This window comes from Pseudopipra pipra, chromosome 6, assembly GCF_036250125.1.
Source record: "Pseudopipra pipra isolate bDixPip1 chromosome 6, bDixPip1.hap1, whole genome shotgun sequence".
NCBI classification, from domain to species: Eukaryota; Metazoa; Chordata; class Aves; order Passeriformes; family Pipridae; genus Pseudopipra; species Pseudopipra pipra.
Genome location: NC_087554.1, coordinates 31,511,701 through 31,533,492, shown reverse-complemented (window position 1 = coordinate 31,533,492; position 21,792 = coordinate 31,511,701). Strand labels below are relative to the sequence as shown.

Sequence of the window (21,792 nt, the reverse complement as noted above, 5' to 3'; positions counted from 1 at the left end):
ATCACTGTTATATGTAACTTGTGCAAGCTTAATCTTTAGGTGTTTGTTTAAGCGGTTGGGTGTGTGATGGATTCTTCCAAGTATTGCTCCGTAAATGTTTTGAAGGTATTCTTAATGTTTAGTGCCCTTTTGTGTAATACCTATGCAATTTACTCAGTGGTAAAATGCAAAGATATCCTGCATTCAGCAGTCGAAGGTGGTCTTACCTCTCTTCCTATTTTCCTGTTACACATTATTTGAATTGCTGAGTTCTGATATTAGCACCAGGAGGAAAACTGTTGTAGAGAAGCTTTCTTATCTTGCATCCATTAGATTTTGATTCAGCTTATTTTTTATGCACACTCATTTCAAAGCGACATCTAAATAACTTATCTGTTTTCTACTTGTCTGTTGAGGAACTTGTTTCAGGGGTGACACAATAAAAATGCTTGAAAGATAAAGCAAGGACAAGAATTTTGAACTCGTACTTAAAACTAGGAAGACTGTTTCTGGATTGAGATTTCCATTTTCTCTTGCTGTTACCATTTTCTTTATTACAGTGGGTAGTAGTAGATAATATGAGTTTTTGGAACAAGTTTTAGTTGTCAGACTATGTCTGATAACTTTAGTTGTCAAACTATTTCATAGAGTTCTAATGATGCGACAAAATTTATGTTGAGTTTTGAGATTTTTGGGGGTTTTGCTTTTGTCTTTGTTTTCTAATGAGTTACTGGGTGTTTGTTAATACAAGCAAGTATTAGTATGGGTTAACATACATTTCACTATTTATCCATTTCACTGACAAAGAATATTAAAGATAACTGAGATTTTTTTTTTGTATAAGAAACAAAATGCAGTATTCAGCTTTCAACTCACAAGTTGGTGAAGGGAAGAAGGCTTTAAAGATGCTACCAAAGAAAGAAAAGATTTTAAACAGAGTTTACACCACCACTGTTTGAAGAGTCATCTTCAGCTTGATTACTGTAAGAATTGAGTTCAAATGATGTGTTGGAAGTTCATTACACTAAAAGATTCACTCCTTGATCTTAGGCAAAGAAGCGTTTCAGCTGAATTGCACTTTCCTAAGTGTTGAATCTTTGTTTCTTACCATGATTTGAGAGTTCTGAGGAGGGTCTTAGATCACTTAGCTTGCCAGTGTTTTTCCCTGACTTGCATAGTGATGTTTAATATGTATTAGTTCAACAGCTCAAGTGATGACATGGTTTTCTGGACAGGATTATTGCACCAATACATACTAAAAAAATTTGTCTGCCTTCGCATAGAAAGGAGTTTTACATTCTTGTGAATTTATCACAAATTTCTAATGTTTTCTTAATAAAAAGAACATGTACTTTAACAAGGTTTCGGAAACCAAATGTACTTTCTTTGATTTAGTGAAAGACTGGAACTGTGAAAGAGCTCTGCAGCCACAGTGCTTATGTTCCTGAATTGAGTTTGCAAAGTGAATTCGTTCCTGTCAGGATTTTATCTTCATTTGTGTAACGGATTGCTAACATTAGGCCCAAGAGTCCACTTAGATTTAATAGGAGACTGTTTTTATGAGGCACAGAAAGTCTCTACAATGTTATGTCTTTATAGCCTTGTGAAGCTTTCTCATGCATTTTTATTATGAGATCTAGTTATTTACAGAGCATTTGATTTTCACATCCCATAGTGAAATTTTTGTAATATTCTACATAAAGTATTTTTCTATGGGTTTTCCTTGTGGTCTGTGTTTCAAGTTACTAGATGCTATAAGTTTGTTCATCAGCCTTGCCTTATAGTGTGACTAAGAAATCAGCACAAGTTCTTTGGTCGTGGTTGAAATTGTTCATTCAAGTTTAACAGCTCATTGGGATAAATGCTAGAAAGAGTGATTTTTAATTTTTGTCCATTCCCAAGTTGTTATCCATATATAAATTCCATTTTATGCCTGAGGTACTATTTTTTTATTTCTGTTAGTGTTCATCTAGTAGGTGTGCTGTTTTATGCCTTCTGCTGCAAGTACCCAGAAAATTAAGATTTATCTGTTATTGCTGTCCACTGAAAAAAAAAAAAAAAAGGCGTTTTCTTCTGAGTCCTGGATTCTCATCTGGTGTGTTTATACTATTTACACAAAGGTAATAAGTTGAGAATACTAGCTGAGTATCTTAAAGTAATGAATGTGCAGAGATGTTCAGCTGTTGAACTCACCATGTTAAACACTTGGGTGTTTAATTTATCATTTTTATTTGAGAGGAAATATCCTCAAAGAGAAATGCAAGTTTTGTGGTGCTTTACACCCACAGTGTTTCAGAGAATGCTTTTGAAGAGAAACCAATACTTTCTTTTAACTGTCCTGTTCACATAATCAGGAAGAGATGCAAATGGTTGTAGGTGTGTGGTTGCTTTTCTGTGGTGGGTTTTTTTTGTGGATTTTGTTTGTGTTTTTTAGGATGAAAAGAATGGGTAGTTGTTTGAGATGTTTTGAGGGGTGAGGGGAAGTGGATGAACTCACAGAATATGGTTCCATGAGGTGCAGTCCCATTTGGAGTTGTCCCTCTGCTGCTGGGGTGAGGAGTTGCTGCTTGTCTCTGTCCTCACCTCTTTACCTCCCTGGTCTCAATCACTTACTCCTAACCCTTGTGTCAGTCTTTTCACCTTTCAGAGTATTATGATCTGTTTTAGCATGCAAATTTGACCAAAACCGGACAAACGAAAGTGTTTTATGACATTCTGCAGTCTTGTTGAATTAAAATGCCTTAGTGATGGATTTGACAGGCTTCGAAGCTATGAGAGAAGGTGTTGGCTGTACAGCCCAAAAGTGGAGAGGGTAAGGGAACAGTCAGGAGGTATGAGACTGCAAGTCTTTAGCAGCAGCAAACTAGCACAGCTTAACAGTCCAAACAATCATACTGACAGTATCTTTTTTTGGTTGTTGTCATAAATTCATGATCTATGAATTCTGTTTGGAAGGATGCAAAAGTAGGGCACACTTGAAAGCCTAGTCAGCTTTGTTCTGTTCTAGCAGTCGGGGAGTTAGCTGCACACAAACATGAATTATGTGAGTTCCCTCAAGAAATTACTGAAATGTTTGCAATGTGACTGACACAGTATTAAGAAACTACAGCACTGCAAATTCTGAATAGTTGTTTCAGTCTGCAAAATTCTGAGTTCTGACTTCACTACTTGCCTTCTCAGGAGTGAGAAGAATCCCAGCAGGTTTCATGGGCACAGATTCAGTTAAGCATAATCCTCAGCAAACTTTGACTGTCACCAGTCGGTTCTTTGGGGGTTATATTTGCCATAGTTATCCATTCAACTTATCCTGATTGAGGATGATTTTTTTCTTCTGTAGTAGCAAGGGCTTTTGTCATCTTCATCTTACAGGACACCTCATCACAGTTGTAATATCGAAACAGATATCATAGGAAAAAAATCAACATGCATGGCTGGTAGGCCTTGCTTACAGTGTCTTCCTGAAAAATCAGCTACAGGTTATATTAATTAGAAAGAGAAAACCTTAGGGAATTATGTCCATGAAGAGAAAATACTTCAGAAGGAAAATTTTAAAATTTATGCAGCAGTTTTTTAGGGATTTGCTCAGTGAAACAGTCACCATTATCTCAGATGAGCTTAGGAATGAAAAACTTGGGACATCAGAGATCTAAGTAGCTAAAATAGTTTGTGGTTTAGGGTTTTCTATCCTATAAATAACAAAAGAGCTCAAATGAAATGTGGTTGTTCTGTGTTTGTGGTATGTAAGTGACTGTGAGTTCTGTGAAGTGCAGAGATCATCCATTAGTTGTATAATTTTGTGATTTATGTTCTGTTTTTCATAATGTCAATCTCTAGAAGTCTCAACTTACTTTCATGGAAAGAAAAAAAAGAGTCAGAAGATCCTTGTCCTCTCCCCTCCCACATACCTATGAATAGTACAGGGCTAATCAGGTTAAATCATTAGGGAGAACTTAAAAAAAACTTAAAAATTACTGCTGACACACATTCAGTTAATATTGCAAAATAGAGTTGAAAAGAGCCTGAGGAGGATGGCCACATGAAAGAAACTAGCACATGAATCTTTGTTACATAATGGTGAGAGACTTTTTGTTTTTTTGAACTTGCAAAGCCTATAGCTCAATCATATAAAAATTAGAAGACAGTCTTGATCCCTGTATACTCTCTGAAGACTGCTGAATTAGATAGCTAATGTTTTGGAGGTTTTGGATGAAAGCTTTAGAGAAATGGCTATGTTCCCATTTTCTTTAGACTATGTTTCTAAATATGTTTATCGAATTCAGTGGGTACTGGAATATTAAAACATAAATAAGGAAGAAATTTATCTTTCTTTAGAGTATTGTAAATACCGCTTAAGGATAACTTGCTATGGAGGACTAAACTAATACCATTTTGTATGAATTTAAATGTCAAATGAGATGGAAATTATGGAACTTCAATTGTATCTTCAGTTTAATTTGGGATTAGTTTAGTTTCGGTTCAGTCACCTCTTTGAAGTGAAAGTGTCATATACATACTAGTACCCATGAACGTTTACTCTTACTACTGAAGCAGTGGCAAGCATTGGCATAAAAATAACATGCTAAAAATACAGAGATTAAAATGAGACCAGGGTGCAAGAGCCTGAGCGAACAAGGATACAGTTTGAAAGGGATAGGGGAATCTTACTAGAGAACTAAAATAGCAGCAATCTTTTTAATTTCAGAAAGAGTATAATCCCTGTTTAAAGCAAGGACAGGCATATTTACTTTTAAGACAATGAAAGCTGAAGTCTAAACTGTGAATAGGTGATAAGAAATGACTGTCTTGTTATCATGCTTCTTGCTGCCCTGTGAGATCTGTTAACAATCCCTGGAATTCTAGGAATTTCTTTAGTCTTCATTTGTTATGCTTGAAGGTTTCTAAACATTTTAAGTAACTGCTAAATGAAAGTAATTCCTTTTTATTTTCACTGTTCTGTCATCTTTTCATTGCAGCCTGGAGACATCCATCTTATCTACTCATATCTATGTATAAAATAATTGTTTCTTGTCACAGGGATTGTTGTTGCTAAAGAATTGATTAGATATGGATATTCAAAAGTATGCATAGTTGTAGCCTATTAATCTAAGCTATAGTGGGATGCTAGGGTGGCATATCTGTGTGCTGCTTTGGGGTGATGTGGTGTCAGACCATTTAATGAGCCGTAGTTTGGATGCTTCTGTGAGCTCCTTTTTGAAATAGCTTTGTTCCTTTTTTTCTCAGGTTCTCATTAATTGCTGCAGAGACTGCCCTCTGCTGTGCTCCTCACCACAGTTTAGGGCTTGTCAGCACCTAAGTGTTCGACTATGTCAGGGCTTTATTGAGAAAACAGATGGCAAAATATGTACAGAACCTAAATACTATATCACTGAATTGTAAAATATGCTTAAATGACCTTGGCAAGAGTCTTTAAGTTTTTCTGTCTAGCTGTGATTTTTAGCAATAACCTCCTTGAGGCCTGCTCAAATTTGCTTCTGTTGTCATTCCCTCTCAGCCCAGCTGAAACTTTATTCCCCTTGCTGTCTATCTTTCATTTGGTCTAAAAAGCAGAAATTAATGATGATGTGTAAGTGGTTGTGTATATTTTAAATTAAAAAGGAATTATGGCATGTAAAATGTCTATTCTTAGTGTTTTCAACAGTTTTTAATCTCAGTCAACTTTGGAATCACTTTAGTTATTCATGTAACTGAAAAAAAAAAAGTATTGATAAATGCAGTAGAAAGCCAGATTTGTTACAACTAAAGAAAGCTTCCTGTTTGATCTGTGCTATCACTTTTAACTGATTAAAGGAGCTCACTACTGCGGTACTAACCAAGGAAGGTTGTTGCTAATGGAGTGTGCAGCGTATGTTTTTCACAGAGAGCTTAGCAAGAATTTAAATAAGCTTTAATTGTTCATTCCTCTTCATATTACTGCTGCAAAAGTATCTTCCATCTGTTGTACTGCAAAGGTGCAGTTGCTGTAGAGAGGTCCCGGGGATGTGGATGTTGATTTACATGATGTACTTCTCCTATCAATGCATGTTTTTTCATGAAAACACTGTTCATATGTCTTTTGTAGGGAGTAGACCTGTGTCTTTTGAAGTTGATAATGTAGACTGTCCAGTTCTTGAGCTGTCACTTTTTTGATTGGTGCCACTGCCTTAACAGATAAACAAGCCTAATAAAATTAAATGTCTAAATAGACCACAGTTGTTAAATGTAATACCAGTGTGATACAAAAATGCGCTTATAATTTCCCAGGCTTGCATGTTGAGCAATTTGTTAATAAAATTTATGAAAGTGGAATCTAATCTTAGAACCTCAGTTTTCAGTTTCATCAATTTCTTTGTGCTTTAATTCTTTGTGCTTTAAAGTTGTAAGTTAACATTGTTATTTCAAAAGTGCTTTGTTATTTAGAAAGTGCTAACGATGATAATTACGTTCATTTTGAGGCATTAGCCTTTTTTGCTGTTGATCCACATATCTTGCACATGTTAAGTGAGCATGGAATGTTAAAACCTCTTGGCATGTCTGAAAGCCCTTTGAAATTCACATTGTACAGAGTTACTGTGCTTGCCAGGTGTAATAGTGAACTCTGTTCTGAAATTACTAGAGCTAAGAGTCAGCCGGATATTAAAGGAAGAGTTTTCTTCCAATACCAAGTCTATGCTGGAACATCTAATTACAGGAAAGAATAGTCTAAATAATAATAGTAGACTGAAAAAAACAACCTGCACCAGAAGTCACATTCAAGAATGTGTTGCAGAGCTACTGTAAAGATAATTATTTTTTCCATTAAATTTTTATTTTTTAAATTAAAGAAAAAAAGTATGAAGTTATCAGAGGTTTTGTAACTTTTACTTGTTTTTGAAAAACATCAGGCTGCTCCAGTCTGTACCAGTTATTTCAGGTACTACTAAGCTTCATAGGAAATATTGAAGTATTTTCTGTCATAAAGTCCAGTCTTTAACTCTCATCAGATACTGATGAATTTTATGCTGTGTAACGTGATTTGTGTTGTGTTTTGATTTATGTAATTGGCTTCCAAGTCTCTTATTTTTGGAGATTCACTTGAAGAAAAAAATTCACCACTGAAGAAAAAATGGTGCATGGGAGATGATGCAAGGAAAGCTGGGAATTATTTTTTGTTTCTACACTGAGCTTCCATTTGTGGAGGTGTTTTACTTTGTTATTTTGTAATTTTTACGACTTAGGTTTTGCTTCCTTAGAAATCTGAAATATTGAGTAAAAATACCAAAAGGCACACCATTATGTGAGCCATTAATATAATACATGGCAGAAATCTGTAGCATAATTTTATGCTCATATTTTATTAGTAATTCAGATATCAGGAAACATCTTGTATGTGATTTTAATCTAACTTCTAATTCACTTCAGCAGCCTAGAATTCATCTTCCAGTTGTTTTTAATTAATGTTTTAATATACCATGTCTCTCATAGTATATGGCTTTAAGCTGATGATAAATCTTTTGCACTGTGCTGATGTTAAATATATATTTTTTGTGTTTATATTATAATTACAGATGTAGGCTGGGCTTTTATACTCTAATCTGTGCCATAACTAATGACATTCAGTTGGAGGTAAGCACTGAACTTCTTGCAGTCGTTCAGAATTTGTAGCTTTAATGAATTTTACAAAGGGAACTATCAGATCTAATCATACTTCTAGCACTGAAAGAATTTTAAACACCACCGAAATGTAACACAAAACCTCATCCTCCAGAAAATGTCATTTTTGCTCTTTGGAAGTTGCTGAAGCAAAACAAATTTAATTTTACTGTACAGAATTTAGTTGTTAAAGCAATTAGGATTGCTATGCACACCAGCCACAGTCCCCAGGAAGCAAGTGAAAATGTAAACCACTTTACAGCACTTCTGTTGCTGTCCCTGTCAGTATGTATTTTATACCAGCATCTACGTTGCACACAGTTATGTATGTTTGTTCTTTGACAGAGCTTTCAGGGTCTGTGCTTTGTTTTGTATATTCAGGGTGTTTAAAAAGATGATAGGAACCTGACATTGTTAGAACTCAGCATGAAGAATGATTGGTGGCTTGTAAAATACAGTATTTTTGAGAGCAGCAGGTATAGTTAGCTACACAGTAGTTGTGGTTTTTTTCTTTAATTTTGCTGGTTTGAACTTTCATCAGAAATATGGTTTGTTTGCTGTTTATAATTACTTCATAGTCAGAATCTGATGATGATATTACTTCATAGTCAGAATGTGATGCCTGATGGTGATCAGAGTGACTGAAGTGCTCTTTCTCAATGGCTGTACTAACATTATCAGTTTATAAAAACTCTCCTCTGTAGGCCAAAAGTAAAAGTAATCTGTGAAGAAGAGACTTTCACATGTGCTTTTCAGGACTGTGTTGGTAAGACCTGTGATATGAAGTTGGACAGACAGAGCCATAAATCTCCTTTGTTTGGAAAGCCCTACATGTCATGTGGAAACCCTGATTCCCCAATTAGATATCGGCAGTTCAAAGGAAGATGGTCAAAGCCACGATTTAACCCTATTAAACTTTAAGCAACCAAACTCTGTGTAATAGAGACTTGTACATATCTAGAAAACATAGAAACTGTTACTACCAAGTTCTAAAGTGGAAAAGAATTCTCTTAATTACAAATGTTGTTATATAGATTGTACATACAAAGTAGTAAAAATTGTATTATAGAATATGTCTGTAAATTGTCCTCCATAGTTCTAAGTATTAATTTAGCAAAATAAGCTTCTCTTGGCATGAAAAGCTGTTTTATTGGATGATCTGCAACTTGCAGAGAACAGACTTGGTATAACAACTTATTGCCACTATCATGGAATTTTTAAAATTGCAAAAGAAACTTTCAGAAAGAAAAGCCAAGAGTTTCTGAAATTATTCATCGTAAGACTTTTGATGCCATGCTTATTGCTTAGAATAAAATTTTATGTTCCTGGTGCCTGCCTTAAGTTGAATCTTATTTTTAACCTCAGCTACACCACACCCTTAATTTGAGGACCAGGTTAACATTTTATCATTGTCATGTCTTATATTTTACAGTTTACATTCTTAGGACCATTGTAGAGAGGGACTTCAGAGATTATCTGAACTTTTTTCCTTATGTGCTTATTTCATTTGTCACAGTTGGGCAGTAGTATTTTTCCAGAACTCTTGGAGATGAGGCTTTGTGATGGCTGACGCAGACTTGAGACAGTAGAAGGAAGAATGGGCTTGGGCTTGGAAGGGGTCACCCATTTTCAGAAGTTCTTTGATTAAAGGAAGTTGTTCAGCATTCCAGACTTGCAGCATGCCTATGTTTTTATGGATTACCAGCTGGTTATATTTGGGGGACCTGGTTTTTATGTAGTTGGTTTGATGTTTCAGTAACATCAAATTTTAGGCTGCCCGATCCGTGATATTTTGTATCATCTGTTGTATTATTGGAGTGGTTTTTTTGCTGTACTGTTTATTGCTTGTTTCGGAGGTATCTGGCTTTCTGGGAAATCTAAAATACTTTGTATTAATATTCCGAAACTCTTTTAAATTTTATTGTGGTTTTCTGACTATTGCTGTAAAAGTGTGACTGCAGGAGAGTTCTCATTTTCTGTAACTTTTGTTTCTTTCTTACCTGATTGACTCAGATCTTAAATACTGAAAGTAAGCAGCTATTATTACAGACCACTTAAATGTCTTGGTTACCCTGTTCCAAGAATTTATATACTCTTTGTGTCTTGCATGCAGCTTATACTGAAGTGTAAGCAATGTTACTAAAGTTGCCTATTAATATTTACTTCAGACTATATTTTTGTTTCTCTGGTCTTCAGTGCTTATTACTAAACTAAAGGGGTTTTAAATCTTCTCGTTCTATATACAAATATTTGAGGTTTAAGTGTGCCCTTTTTTAGCTGGTACTTTTAAATTTGACGGAGGAGATGTAGCTAATCTCACTGTAAATATTTTTGATTAGTTATTAAATATTTGCCATCCACTTAATTTTCTGATGATTCTTTCTGATTAAGATTCTTTAGTGAGTGTGACGTCATTTAGCTTACACGTGCTTGAGTGTAAAGTTGCATTTTACTTACTGCATATCCTCAGATATTGGTTTTGACTTTTTTAGTGCTGATTAAATGGATATTATTCATTCCCTCAAATTGTTTCAACACCTGTTGGTTGTACCATATAGGAATGTGAGTTTTCTTTCAGCTTGTCAGAGTTGAAAAGAGATGGGTGTAACTTTGAAAAGTCTTCAGACAAGCTATGACCAGTACAATGCGGATGAAAAAGAATTTCAATTAATCTTCCACCCACAGTTAAATTAGAGTTCTTTGCAATTTTATTGTACCTAATGAGACTTCCTTTTTTGGGATTGGTATTTCTGTACAGTGAAGTTGCCCTTTCAGAAGGGGAAATGTGGCTTTCTGAGGATCATTTTGCTTAATTGTTATCTGCCTTTCTCTGAATTTGAGACTGTTTTTTTTTTAACATGGTGCTTTATATTAACCCTGTCTGAATGCTAACTTTGTGATTTTATTCTTTGAAAAGCTGTTCTTTTTAAGTTGGACTTTATCTGAAAGCTTTACAGGCACTAAATAATTGTGAAGTACATGCAGTGCTGGCCCCAGTACCATGCAGGTTTTGATCGACTTCTTTGTTGCATGTTTCTTTCCTGAATGTGGGAATGTTGAACATATCAATGCAGTACAATTAAGTGTCTTTTAAGGGCCAAAAAGGGATTTTTACTACCATACAATGTTTTAATTTAATTTTCTTCTTCAAAGATTTTAGTAATAACTATTTTAGTATTGCCTAGACAGGAAACAATTACAGGAAATTGTTTCAATGTTGCTGTATGTAGCTGTGTGCTACTCCTTATGAAAATGAGAAGCTGTACTTACTTAGAATTGCAAGCTGGCAGAAATTTGCGTAGGAGTTTCTATTGCTGCTCCTCCAAAACATTACTATAGATATTTAATTTTTAACTTAATTACAACATAAGTATCTTTCTCTTACTCCTCCAAACACAAACATTTAGTTTAAGAAAGTTGGTTGTTGTTTTGGGGGATTTTGTGTCTCAGTGCTTCCAGTGTATCTAGTGTATAATAAAACTTTGAGATATTTTCTAGTATTTCCTTTCAGTAACTTAAAAAAAAAGATTAAAAGTAACTTGGAAAATTAAGTATATTGCTGGTATGGTACACAACTATCTATTAATTTTATGATGTTACATTATCCTCAATCTAATTGAATCACTGGCTTTGTAATACAGAAAGGCAATGTGGTACAAAACTCACTGTTATATGTAGTATATTCAGGAGCTGAGTGGTTAATATTTATCAAGACAATTAAGTTCTTTAGCCCGAATCATCAGAAATAAGAAACCAAGTTAAGATGGATGGGGTATAGTGGAACGTCACTACTTAACTGTAGAAACTAATTGTTATTCTCTGTCAAATCCGTACATCCGTACACCCACACAAGGATTTTTACTCTTGTTTTTAATTCTTCCTGCTTTAATGCATACCTGTAGGAAGTATTAAGAGTAGCTGCTAACCAGAACTGCCCAACCCTTTTCCTAGGACTTTATTTGGAAATGTGTAAGTGCAGTTCCAGACCGCTTTATATAGTATCTTTTGGAAGAACTCTATGCCAGACCTGTCTTCTCTGAACCTGGGAAGCAATGTTTACATAAAAATGCCTCAATTTATGGACAGTAAATGCAAATATCTTTACTTGCATATAACATCCTAAACTACTTATGAGTATGTTGTTTATAACAAGTTTTTCACATTTAGTGTTTCTAGGATTGTAAGCATGGTTTGTGTTAAAATTTTTTAGAATGAAAGAATAAATTCAAACTGGGTGGAAATGCTCAGAAAACTGCTGGTTTGCAATTGTGTTAAGTACAGAATCGCCACTGCTTTCACTGGGGAATGTAAGAGGCTTTAATATTAGTTTAAACAGTGTTCCTTTTCTAACACTGGCACATGAAGTTTACTAAAACGTGTGAAAAAGATTTATAAGGATTCTGTAGTTCTTAGTAGGGGAAGAAGTGCTATGTAAATGTGGACGAAAAGTTCCATTGTCCCGATGCCTGGGGACCTTAGGTGTTTTCTTACTAATGCAGTTACTCATTAACTTCTTTTGAATATCTTTCATTAGATTTTCCTCCTGGATGTTTCTCAAGCGTCTTGTGATGGAAGGGAAACATTTTTGAATTTATGATGGATTTCACACAACATCATAACGAAAACTGGCCAAATAGCAGCATTTGTGTTTGAAGAGCATAAGCGTTATTACAAATAATCATGACAACTTCTCATATGAATGGACATATCACAGAAGATTCTGACAGTGAGACAAAAAATGTGGATCTTGCATCTCCTGAGGAACCTCAGAAGCACAGAGAAATGGCTGTTGATTGCCCTGGGGATTTGGGCTCCAGGATGATGCCCATGCGGCGGAGTGCTCAACTTGAGCGAATCCGTCAGCAACAGGAAGACATAAGGCGCAGACGGGAAGAAGAGGGAAAGAAGCAAGAACTGGACCTTACTGCTTCCATGAGGCTAAAGAAACTAGCACAAATTCCTCCTAAAACTGGTATAGATAATCCCATATTTGACACAGAAGAAGGAGTTGTTTTGGAGAGTCCTCATTACACGGTGAAGACACTAGGTAGGTAAAATGCAGTGAGTGGGCTAATGGAATAAATATTTAGTTGATGTTAATGTTCTTTTAGGCCACTGAAAACCTAAGTCAGCTGATTTTTCCTATACGGATTTAAAGTCTGGTCCTTTGTATTTTTGGTGGCTTGGGTTTTTTTATTTAGTCAAACATGAGGCTATGTGCCTCAGCAAAGGGGCTTTTCAAAACTGATGCATTCAGGAAACAATGAAATACCCTGTAGATAACTAATGAATTCGGTCGATGTCTTTATATTCTTAAGGCTGGGGAAAACAATGCAAGTAATACCCACTTTTGTGGCGTTGGATGAGCCACAGACCAGAATAAGCAATAAATAAACACAGATTGTCATTTAAAATAAAAATACAAGAGGTTTTAATATTTTAAAGAGAAACATGCTGGTAGTTTTTTTCTCACTCTGTGTTACATTGTGAATTGTCATCTAATATAAATGTCACACCAATACTTCTCTTAAAGTTGATAATGAAAATCTGCTTACCTTGGCCCTTAGACATTGATGAAAATGTAAAGTCAATAATTTTTGAAGAAGTAGATGCTAAAACTTTCCATTTCGTATCTGTCATTGTTTTAACTGTGCTTGTGTAGAAAAAGTTTCTAACCTTTCTTCCTTAAACGTAAGTATCTATTAAAATAAAATACGTTGTGTCACTGGAGTGAAAAAGAGGTATTTGGAGTTTGTAGGAGTCCAGTTCAGATTTCCAAATCTATACCTGTTTGGAGATCCAAACTGCTTTAAAAAGGCAGCCCTTTCTTTGGGCTGCACTAAACATTCTTGCAATTTTTTTTCCTATTGGCCAGTAGTTGAGAACACAGAGTGAAAAATAGCTATGGAATTGCCAATTTATTCTTTTTTTACTTCATCTATTTGTGTGCCCAAGCAACACTTCTGCTAAAGACATGTCTCAACTCCATAGCCTCTGGTAATCCTTATTGTACAAATCCCTCTTTAGGAAAATTTAGATTAAAAGGGTCATCAGGAAGTCATCCTGTTCAACCTCCTGTGGAAAGTAGGGTCAGTTACAAACAAGGCAGGTGTGCCTTGTTTTAGTGCACAGCTTGTCAGCTTCTCTCTGAGACATCTCTTCGTAAGAAGCAAATTCCCTCATTAACTTTGTGAAGTGTTAGGTATTCGATTGTGAAATTCGCTTCTTAGAGGGAGCACGAAGCAGAAGATGCAAAGATGGACATCAAACAGTAGAAGTGACTTCAGTTGGGACTTGCTTAGCCACAGACACACAGGTCAATATTCTCACCTAAAAGACGTATCTTCAGAAGAAGCTCTATGGATTAACACACGCACACACACAAAATAAAATCAGTATTGTAAAAAATACTGAACAAGGGTAGTTTAGCACCTCCATAATTCACTAGCACCTGTCCAGGCTTATTTGGGGTTTTCTAATCAAGCTCAAAAGCTCTGAAGACTTACTGCTGGAGGAATTGGAAACTGGAACTGCAAAAGGACAGAAAGAGTAATTCGGAATTAGAAAGCTGGGGCTGGCTTTCATGGCTGAGATGCTGAGAACTTGGAGGGAGGCCTAGCGGGTAAAACAGCTAGCCATGGAAGCTAATAGGGATGAGAAAGGAGTAATATGTATGGGTCTGATATGCTTGAGAGCCAGTAAGGAGTTGGAATAGACTGAAGCTGTTTGAACAGAAGAGATAACGGTGAAGAAATGACTGTGATGATGAAAGGTGGGTTTTAAAATCTTTCAATGTGTTAAAAAGGGTACAGGCTGCAGGAGAAGCTGAGGGATTGTCAGAGAAAGTATTTGTGAAAAGCTGGAAGGAGGAAACTAGTTTTGGCTCAGCAAGTGTAGAAGGGGGGAGATTGGTGTGAATCAAAGTAGGATTCTGTGAATACTTGATGTAAGAAAAGAGAAACACCAAACACTGGAGACAGGAAGAATACAGAGGTATGTGGAAAGAGGTAAATTAGGAAATAGCAATATATGATATAGGATGCATCTTGAAGGAAAATGACTAGGTGATTTTTGTCCACAAGAAAAAAACTTTACTTTTGTAATTAAAATTTGGTTCTTGTCATTGTTTGGATCGGATAGACTTAAGATTGAAGAAGAGAGGATTTATAGTTTAGCACTCTGTGAGCCAGCAGTGTGCCCTTGTGGCCAAGAAGGCCAGTAGTACCCTGGAGTGCATCAGGAAGAGCATGGCCAGCAGGTCGAGGGAGGTGATCCAGTTCTTCTACTCAGCCCTGATGAGGCCTCACATGGAGCACTGTGTCCAGTTCTGGGCTCCTCAGTACAAGAGAGACATGGAGCTCCTGGAGTGGATCCAGTGGAGGGCAAAAAAGATGATTAAGGAACTGGAACACCTCTCATGGAGAAAGGCTGAGGGACCTGAACCTGTTCAGCCTTTAGAAGAGATGACTGAGAGGGGATCTCATCAATGTCTATGAGTATCTAAAGGGAGGGTGACAAGAGGTTGGATCCAAGCTCTTCTCAGTGATGCCAAGCAATAGGGTAAGAGGCAATGGGCTGAAAATGATGCACAGGAAGTTCCACCTGAACATGAGGAAGAACTTCTTTCCTGTGTGAGTGACTGAGCACTGGAACAGGTTGCCCAGAGAGGTTGTGGAGACTCCCTCACTGGAGATATTCAAGAACTGTCTGGACGCAGTCCTGTACCACGTGCTCTAGGGTGACCCTGCTTGAGCAGGGAGGTTGGACCAGATGACCCACTCTGTGATTAAGAGTGGTGCTTTTGATTGTACTCAACTGTGATGTTGAGTTGTTGCAAACATAGGAGAAAATAGTTGTAAGTGAAACACTGCGGTCTTCTAACATCTATAGTCCCTAAAGAATGAAAACTAGGTTAAATTTTAAATTTAGCTTGTGCAGTAGCTTGAACTCTTCCAAAATTTTCCTCTACTATTAAGCATATGTCCAGTTTCTGGAGTAATCTTTCTAACATCTGACACTAATGCTGAATTTCAAAGGAAGAATATTTTTTTTTTCCCGGAAAGGTGTCTGTTTCTGGTTAGTATCAAGGCTAGGGATATTGTCTTCTCCATATGTATTTATATACACATACACTCACAGAATAATACAGATTCGTAGAGGGGATTTGAGTCCATTATTGTTAATACTTTTGCTTTTTTTATTCAAAACCTGAATTAGGCCAGATTTTTTTAAATTTACGTATACAGCTTTTTGGTCTCCAAGGAACTTACTAGCTTATAACTTTATTAAAAAAATAACTGCTAGCATGTGAACTTTTTGTAGTTGTCTCTTTGGTTTTACTGAATTTCTGATCTACACTGCTCCTGCTCTTTCCCTCTTTCCAGTTTTGCTGTCCAGGTTAGAGTGCTTAGTCACTTTCACAAATCTCTGAGCTTGATTAGAAAACCCCAGATAAGCCTGGACAGGTGCTAGTGAATTATGGAGGTGCTAAACTACCCTTGTTCAGTATTTTTTACAATACTGATTTTATTTTGTGTGTGTGCGTGTGTTAATCCATAGAGCTTCTTCTGAAGATACGTCTTTTAGGTGAGAATATTGACCTGTGTGTCTGTATTTTTAATTTTAAAAACATTTTTTGAGTGCCAATGTCTAATTTGGCAGATCTTTGCCAATAATGTTTTCTTCATTAAAAAAAAAGCAGACTAGATTAAACAAATCAGATTTTATTTACAAAAATAAAGGAGGACACTTAATCAAAAGAATTTTAAAGGGCATGTTTATTATCAAAACAGTATATGATTTAGACAGCTGTCTCAATAGAAATAACATTCCCTGCACCTAGAACATGTGCATATAAGTATTTAACAGACTTTTTCACAGCAGTACGCTTCTATAAAATGTAGACTCTTTTTGTTTGCTACAGTTCATTCAGGTAACTTAGTTAAATGAGTAACTGTCATTTCACGGAAGTAAATCCTTTCTGACTTCAGTGAATTTTTTTTTAGGGGAAAAGCCGGCTATTTTTTTGCTTTTTATACCTTGGCCAAAACTTATTTATAAATATGTTATAAGTAGACTTTCAGAAATATTGTTTTATCCAAACCTCCTTTTTCTTAGCCCCATGATTCAAGTTATATTTGGAGAATTAAAGTGATGGCGCCAGCACATAGAGTACTCTAGAGGTCTATAAAAAGGCTTGGGAATGAAGATATTGGTGCTGACATATAATAAAACCCATCTTCTTAAGCTTGCTGTTCTTAACTTTTTGTTTGAGGTGATAAACAACATTTATTTTCTTTTCCTTATTTTCTAATCTAACGTTAAGCTGTGACTGCGGGTCCTCCCCTGCAGTTGCATACTTCTGCCCTGGCAGTCTTTTGATTAATGCGTATATTGCACAGTGCTCAGTCACATTCCAGCCATTTCATAGTCTAATGGAAAAAAGGCTGCAACACTTCTTGTAAAAGAAGACTTGACAAAAATCAGTATTTGATTGCTGATTGATCTACGATTAAAAAATGGACTTATTCTGCAAAAGAACCCTGACTTTTCTGTGAGTAAATGCAGATGTTAGTCTTTTTCTGAACTTCTTTTTTCCTCAAGACAACCTTTCAACAGGATATAGCTAGAGATGGAGTCTTTCATTACCTGGCTTTTTTTTTAAATTATTGTTATTTTAAAAAGACCAAAACCACCAAAAAAAACCAAACTCTGCACCAAAATCTTATCTGTAATCTAGAATTTAGAAACAGGAACCTAGAGAGAATTAGGCATGCATAAAGCCAGATTTGTATGTGGGTTTATGTGTATGGTTTTTTTATTAAACAAGTGACTAGGAAATTGCTGTCTTTTGAGGAATATTTCATTTCACTCCTTTCAAGCATTATTTCTCTTTTATAATTGTGCTGAGGGGTATATTTGTTTGTTTTTTTGTGGTGGTGGGAAATCACTTGGTATAAGGCTTTGGCATCCAGCAGGTGAAGCCTCACTATAGAAAGGAATTATATGGGGAAGAGAGTACTGTGGTAGTTTGTAAGAAAGGGCAGCACAGAAGGAACTAGCAAAGTGCTGAAAAGAGAATATATAAAGGTATCTAGGAACAGGATGTCTTTGTTATAGATACAGTGTAATATGTCTTTCTATATGAATTTATATCTTATATATGTATTAGAAAGAATTATGTGTGTATATGTGTATGTATTTGAATTGTCAGATATGTAAGGAAGGAGAGACAATTCAGAAATAATGGAATAAAATAACAACTGCAGGATGAGTTAGAAAAAGTCCGTTTCTTCTCTAGCACCTCACTGCTTTTTGAATCCAGCAAAAGTAACAAATAACAGAATTTTGAGTTGATATGTTTATTAATTGAATAGGTATCAATGGGAGCTATACAGTAACATCTGTTTTACACATCTTTTTTTCTTAATGCTTGAAAATAGTGCCCTTCCTCAGACTTGAGAGAATGAGTTGCAGAGATGCTTTAGTTCTCTGCATACTTCACTAGATGAGAATTTTGCCAGCTGACATCATCCTATTTAGCAAATATTCTCACTTGCAGTGTGTTCTTTATCCTTCTCTCCAAATGATATTTCTCCCCATGTGGTTAGCAGTATATTGTGTACACAATTTCCTGGTGAGACATTGGCTACCTTAATTAGTGTTGTGAGTTGTACTGAATTTCACCAGTGGAATATCCTGCACAGCTGGTATCCAAGCTTTCTGTGCAACTACTGTCCTTTGTTCCCTTGGTGGTTACAGGAAGAAGCCCTTGACCTGTGGTGGGTAGGATGTTTTTAGCGTGTGTGAAATGGTTTTGGAGGGGTTTTTATTACTTTTTTTTGTTGTCCTGTAGACAGTAAAGAGTAGTAGCTCTGGCTTGTTTGTTTCCTTTTATAATACAGAAGACTAACTTGCAAACTTAGAATTGGCAACAGATATGTAGGTATGGTTTGTCCGAAATAAAAACCATTAAACTTGTTGGAAATACATATTTTATTAGGTCATATGGTTTTCATGTGCCCATTTATCAACCATTTTTCATCTTGTTCTTGACAGTTTTGAATCTAGGCTTGTGTTCAGTGGACTGATGAATTCGAGGTTAAAAATATGTAAGGGAAATTTCTTAGCAGAAGTATTCATGTGAGTTAACAGAATCTACTGTGATTTTTTCATGTAAAAAGCAACTTAGTTGATGTCTTGATAGCGTTCCTAATTATTTTAGCTCATAATGAATAAATGAAGGTTGCTAAAACTTAAATCATTCTCAAAGCTGATATTTTGATATCAGTAAGGGAGATGAAAACTCTCAGTTGATACTGAAGTCAAAATTTGGGATTTTCTTTGTTGTTCATTTTTTAAAGCCACCAATATTCAAAAGTTCAAACTTACTTGCATTTATTAAAATATAAGATAGCTGACCAGCCTCTTGTGGCTGAACAGGTTTTTTTCAGATAATGTGTGTTATTTCAGGCTCAAAACATCCACTGGTTTTTTTGGTCTGCTTGAGGATTTTTCACCTGGGTTTGATTCACATTCCTTGTGTCAGGTGGTTTCTCAAATACTTAATACTGAGAAGTGACATACTTTGCACAAATTTGGATTGGTTTAAAAAAATATAAAAGTCTTTGAAAAGCACCTGTAAAGCATCAGATCAATTCTTGAAACTCAAGAATGTAGTACATGAGTAGTATTTACAAACATATAGAAACTGGTTATTAAGATGTAAAATATTTTATTGCCCCAGCAGAACCCATACTCGTGCAGGTAAAAGATATGGACTTTTCTCTGGTGTAGATAACTTTCAAAACTCATAGATGTTCATACATGATATTTTTTCATTGTTTTTATTTTAATGTGCTAAGACTGAGCATAATTTTATGTTTATAAATTGAATGTAGTTAACTTATCAAACACACATTTTATAAGTAGGCAATATTTGGTTGAGATACATACATATCTGCCACATGTGGCAGCTGCAAATGGAAGGGTGGATCAGTGAATATTCAGTGCATCAAGATTAGGTTAGCAAAGTGGTTATTTTCATATTGCAGTGTAGTCCCTCTTTCACATTTAGCTATACATGAGCTGCAGTTATGGGATCTTTCACGTATTAGCAATTTCTTTTGTGGAAGAACTGCTCCTGCAATAGGAATTTAAATTTGAGCAGTGTATCAGCTTTTTTCTCTCTTCCCTTACTGACTTGAGGGTTTTTTGTTTGGTTTTTTTCCTACTTTTGTAATTCAGTTACATTCTGCTACCAAACATTAGAGTGAATATGGATAACTAATAAACTTGCATACATCACTACTGATTTAAAAACTGAACAGCAGTATAAATCTTAATATAAACATTCCTTAATTATTTATCTTGATAACTCATATCCTATTTGTATTTTGTTATTTCTTACCTAGAAGTGGAAGAACTGCTAACTTCTCTTAAGCATATCCAGCACGTTTTGGTAGACCCTCAGAGCCAAGAGGACATCTCGCTCATTTTACAGCTTGTCCAAAATAGCGATTTTCAGAATGCATTTAAGATACACAACGCTGTTACTGTGCACATGAACAAAGCCAGTCCTCCATATCCTCTCATCTCCAATGCACATGAACTAGCACAAGAGGTATGTACAGTATGCATCCCTGTGATATATGTGAAACCTATAATCATAGCTACTGCTGAAATATGTACTCGTCAAGCTTGTCCGAGTTACTGAATGTTGAATATGAAAGGAATTATAATAGTCACTGATTGCTGTATCTGGTTTTTCCAGATTTCCAAACAGTAACCAGAAAAATACTTTGGGGATAGGGACTCCATTTTTAGCATGGATAGATATGTAACAGAGAAGGTACTATGTTTAAACATAGGAAAAAGAAGCGATTGTGAAAATTTAACTCTCTTACCATCGATATTCTTTGTTTCAAGTGTTCAGGGATTGAGTTACAGTTCTCTCTTACTGTGGCTTTCCTCTGAATTGAACCATGGTTCTTAGATGGGGAAGCATCTCTGAAAAAACAACCACACTGGAAACAAGCATTCTGCTTTAAAGTGAGCAACATACTTAATTTCAATGTTTTAATTACTGCTGTGATGGTCAGATTACACTTAATTTTTTGTCTGACAGATGACAGCTCTTTTATAAGATTTGATGTTTTTTAGAAATTGTTAAAATATTCTGAGGGATTGCTCAGTAACTTTTGTCACAATTTTCCTGGTTCGTGTATATATTGCAGTGAAGTGTGGCTACATCTGAGATGAATACCTGTTTGTTAACTTTGAACTAGGTAGCTTAAATACCAGTATCAGTGCAAGTCTAGCACTGTAGTTCAGCAAAACCAGATCTCAAGGCTGGATAAAGGCTCCAGCATTTAGCACTCGGTGAATCAAACTGACTCAGGTACACTGGTTGGGGTATTTCAGTATGGCAACAGGTTGTGGGTATTGGTGGGTGGTTTTGGTTTTGTTTGTTTGTTTTAGTGTCTGGTTTTCTTTCTGCATGAGGCATTTTTTTTCAACAGATTTTTCCACTCTCCTTCCTTTTTCTAGACTTTAGCCTTGTAAGTCAACAGTATTGTAGCAAGTTTGAAGTTCTTTTGCAGAAGAAATCACTGATTCTTGAGGGACATCATTTAAATGCTATCTAAAGCTGCACTTGCTGATTAAACTGCAGCTTAGGATTTTCCTGTTTAGGTTTGTCAGTAAGACTGTGCCAAAACCAGGTGGGAGTATTTTACATATGAGCTTCCCTCCATCTTATTCATCAGCCTGTAGGCTGCTTCAGAATCCTCATTAGGCTTCTTCAGTGTCTGGAAGTCTGAAGGAACCTTTTCAGTTAACTTCTGTTTGTAAGCTACTTCCCCAAACATCCACTATACTTAGGCCTAGTTTGGGATTTCATTCAATACAAGCCAGAATTTTTGAACCTCCTTTTGTAATTACAGATTTAACTCTTAAGGCTTAACTCTTAAGAAAGCTGTTTTTTCCCCTTTGTGAATATGATGTCCTTTTATTTGCTACTTAATAGAAGTTTCCAAGAAGAAAATATGCCTAGGAAGACTCTAGGTCTGTTTTCAAAATTTCACATTCCTCCCCATTTTTCACTACCCCTTACCTTCCCAACATATTCTTCTCTTTTTTTCAGGTGATTTGGTAAATCCTAAAATCAGAAGGTGGTGCAAAGCC

At 35.7% G+C, this 21,792-nt stretch overlaps 1 protein-coding gene across 1 annotated transcript in view; it reads left to right on the top strand.

Moving 5' to 3' along the window:
- The window catches only part of PALS1 (protein associated with LIN7 1, MAGUK p55 family member), a 58,043-nt gene that overhangs the window by 16,194 nt on the left and 20,057 nt on the right, over positions 1-21,792 (top strand). The window contains exons 2-3 of the mRNA XM_064658354.1: positions 12,143-12,655; positions 20,022-20,230. Of these exons, the coding sequence (XP_064514424.1) occupies positions 12,289-12,655; positions 20,022-20,230 (576 nt within the window). The 5' untranslated portion in view covers positions 12,143-12,288. The remainder of the gene's footprint in view (positions 1-12,142; positions 12,656-20,021; positions 20,231-21,792) is intronic.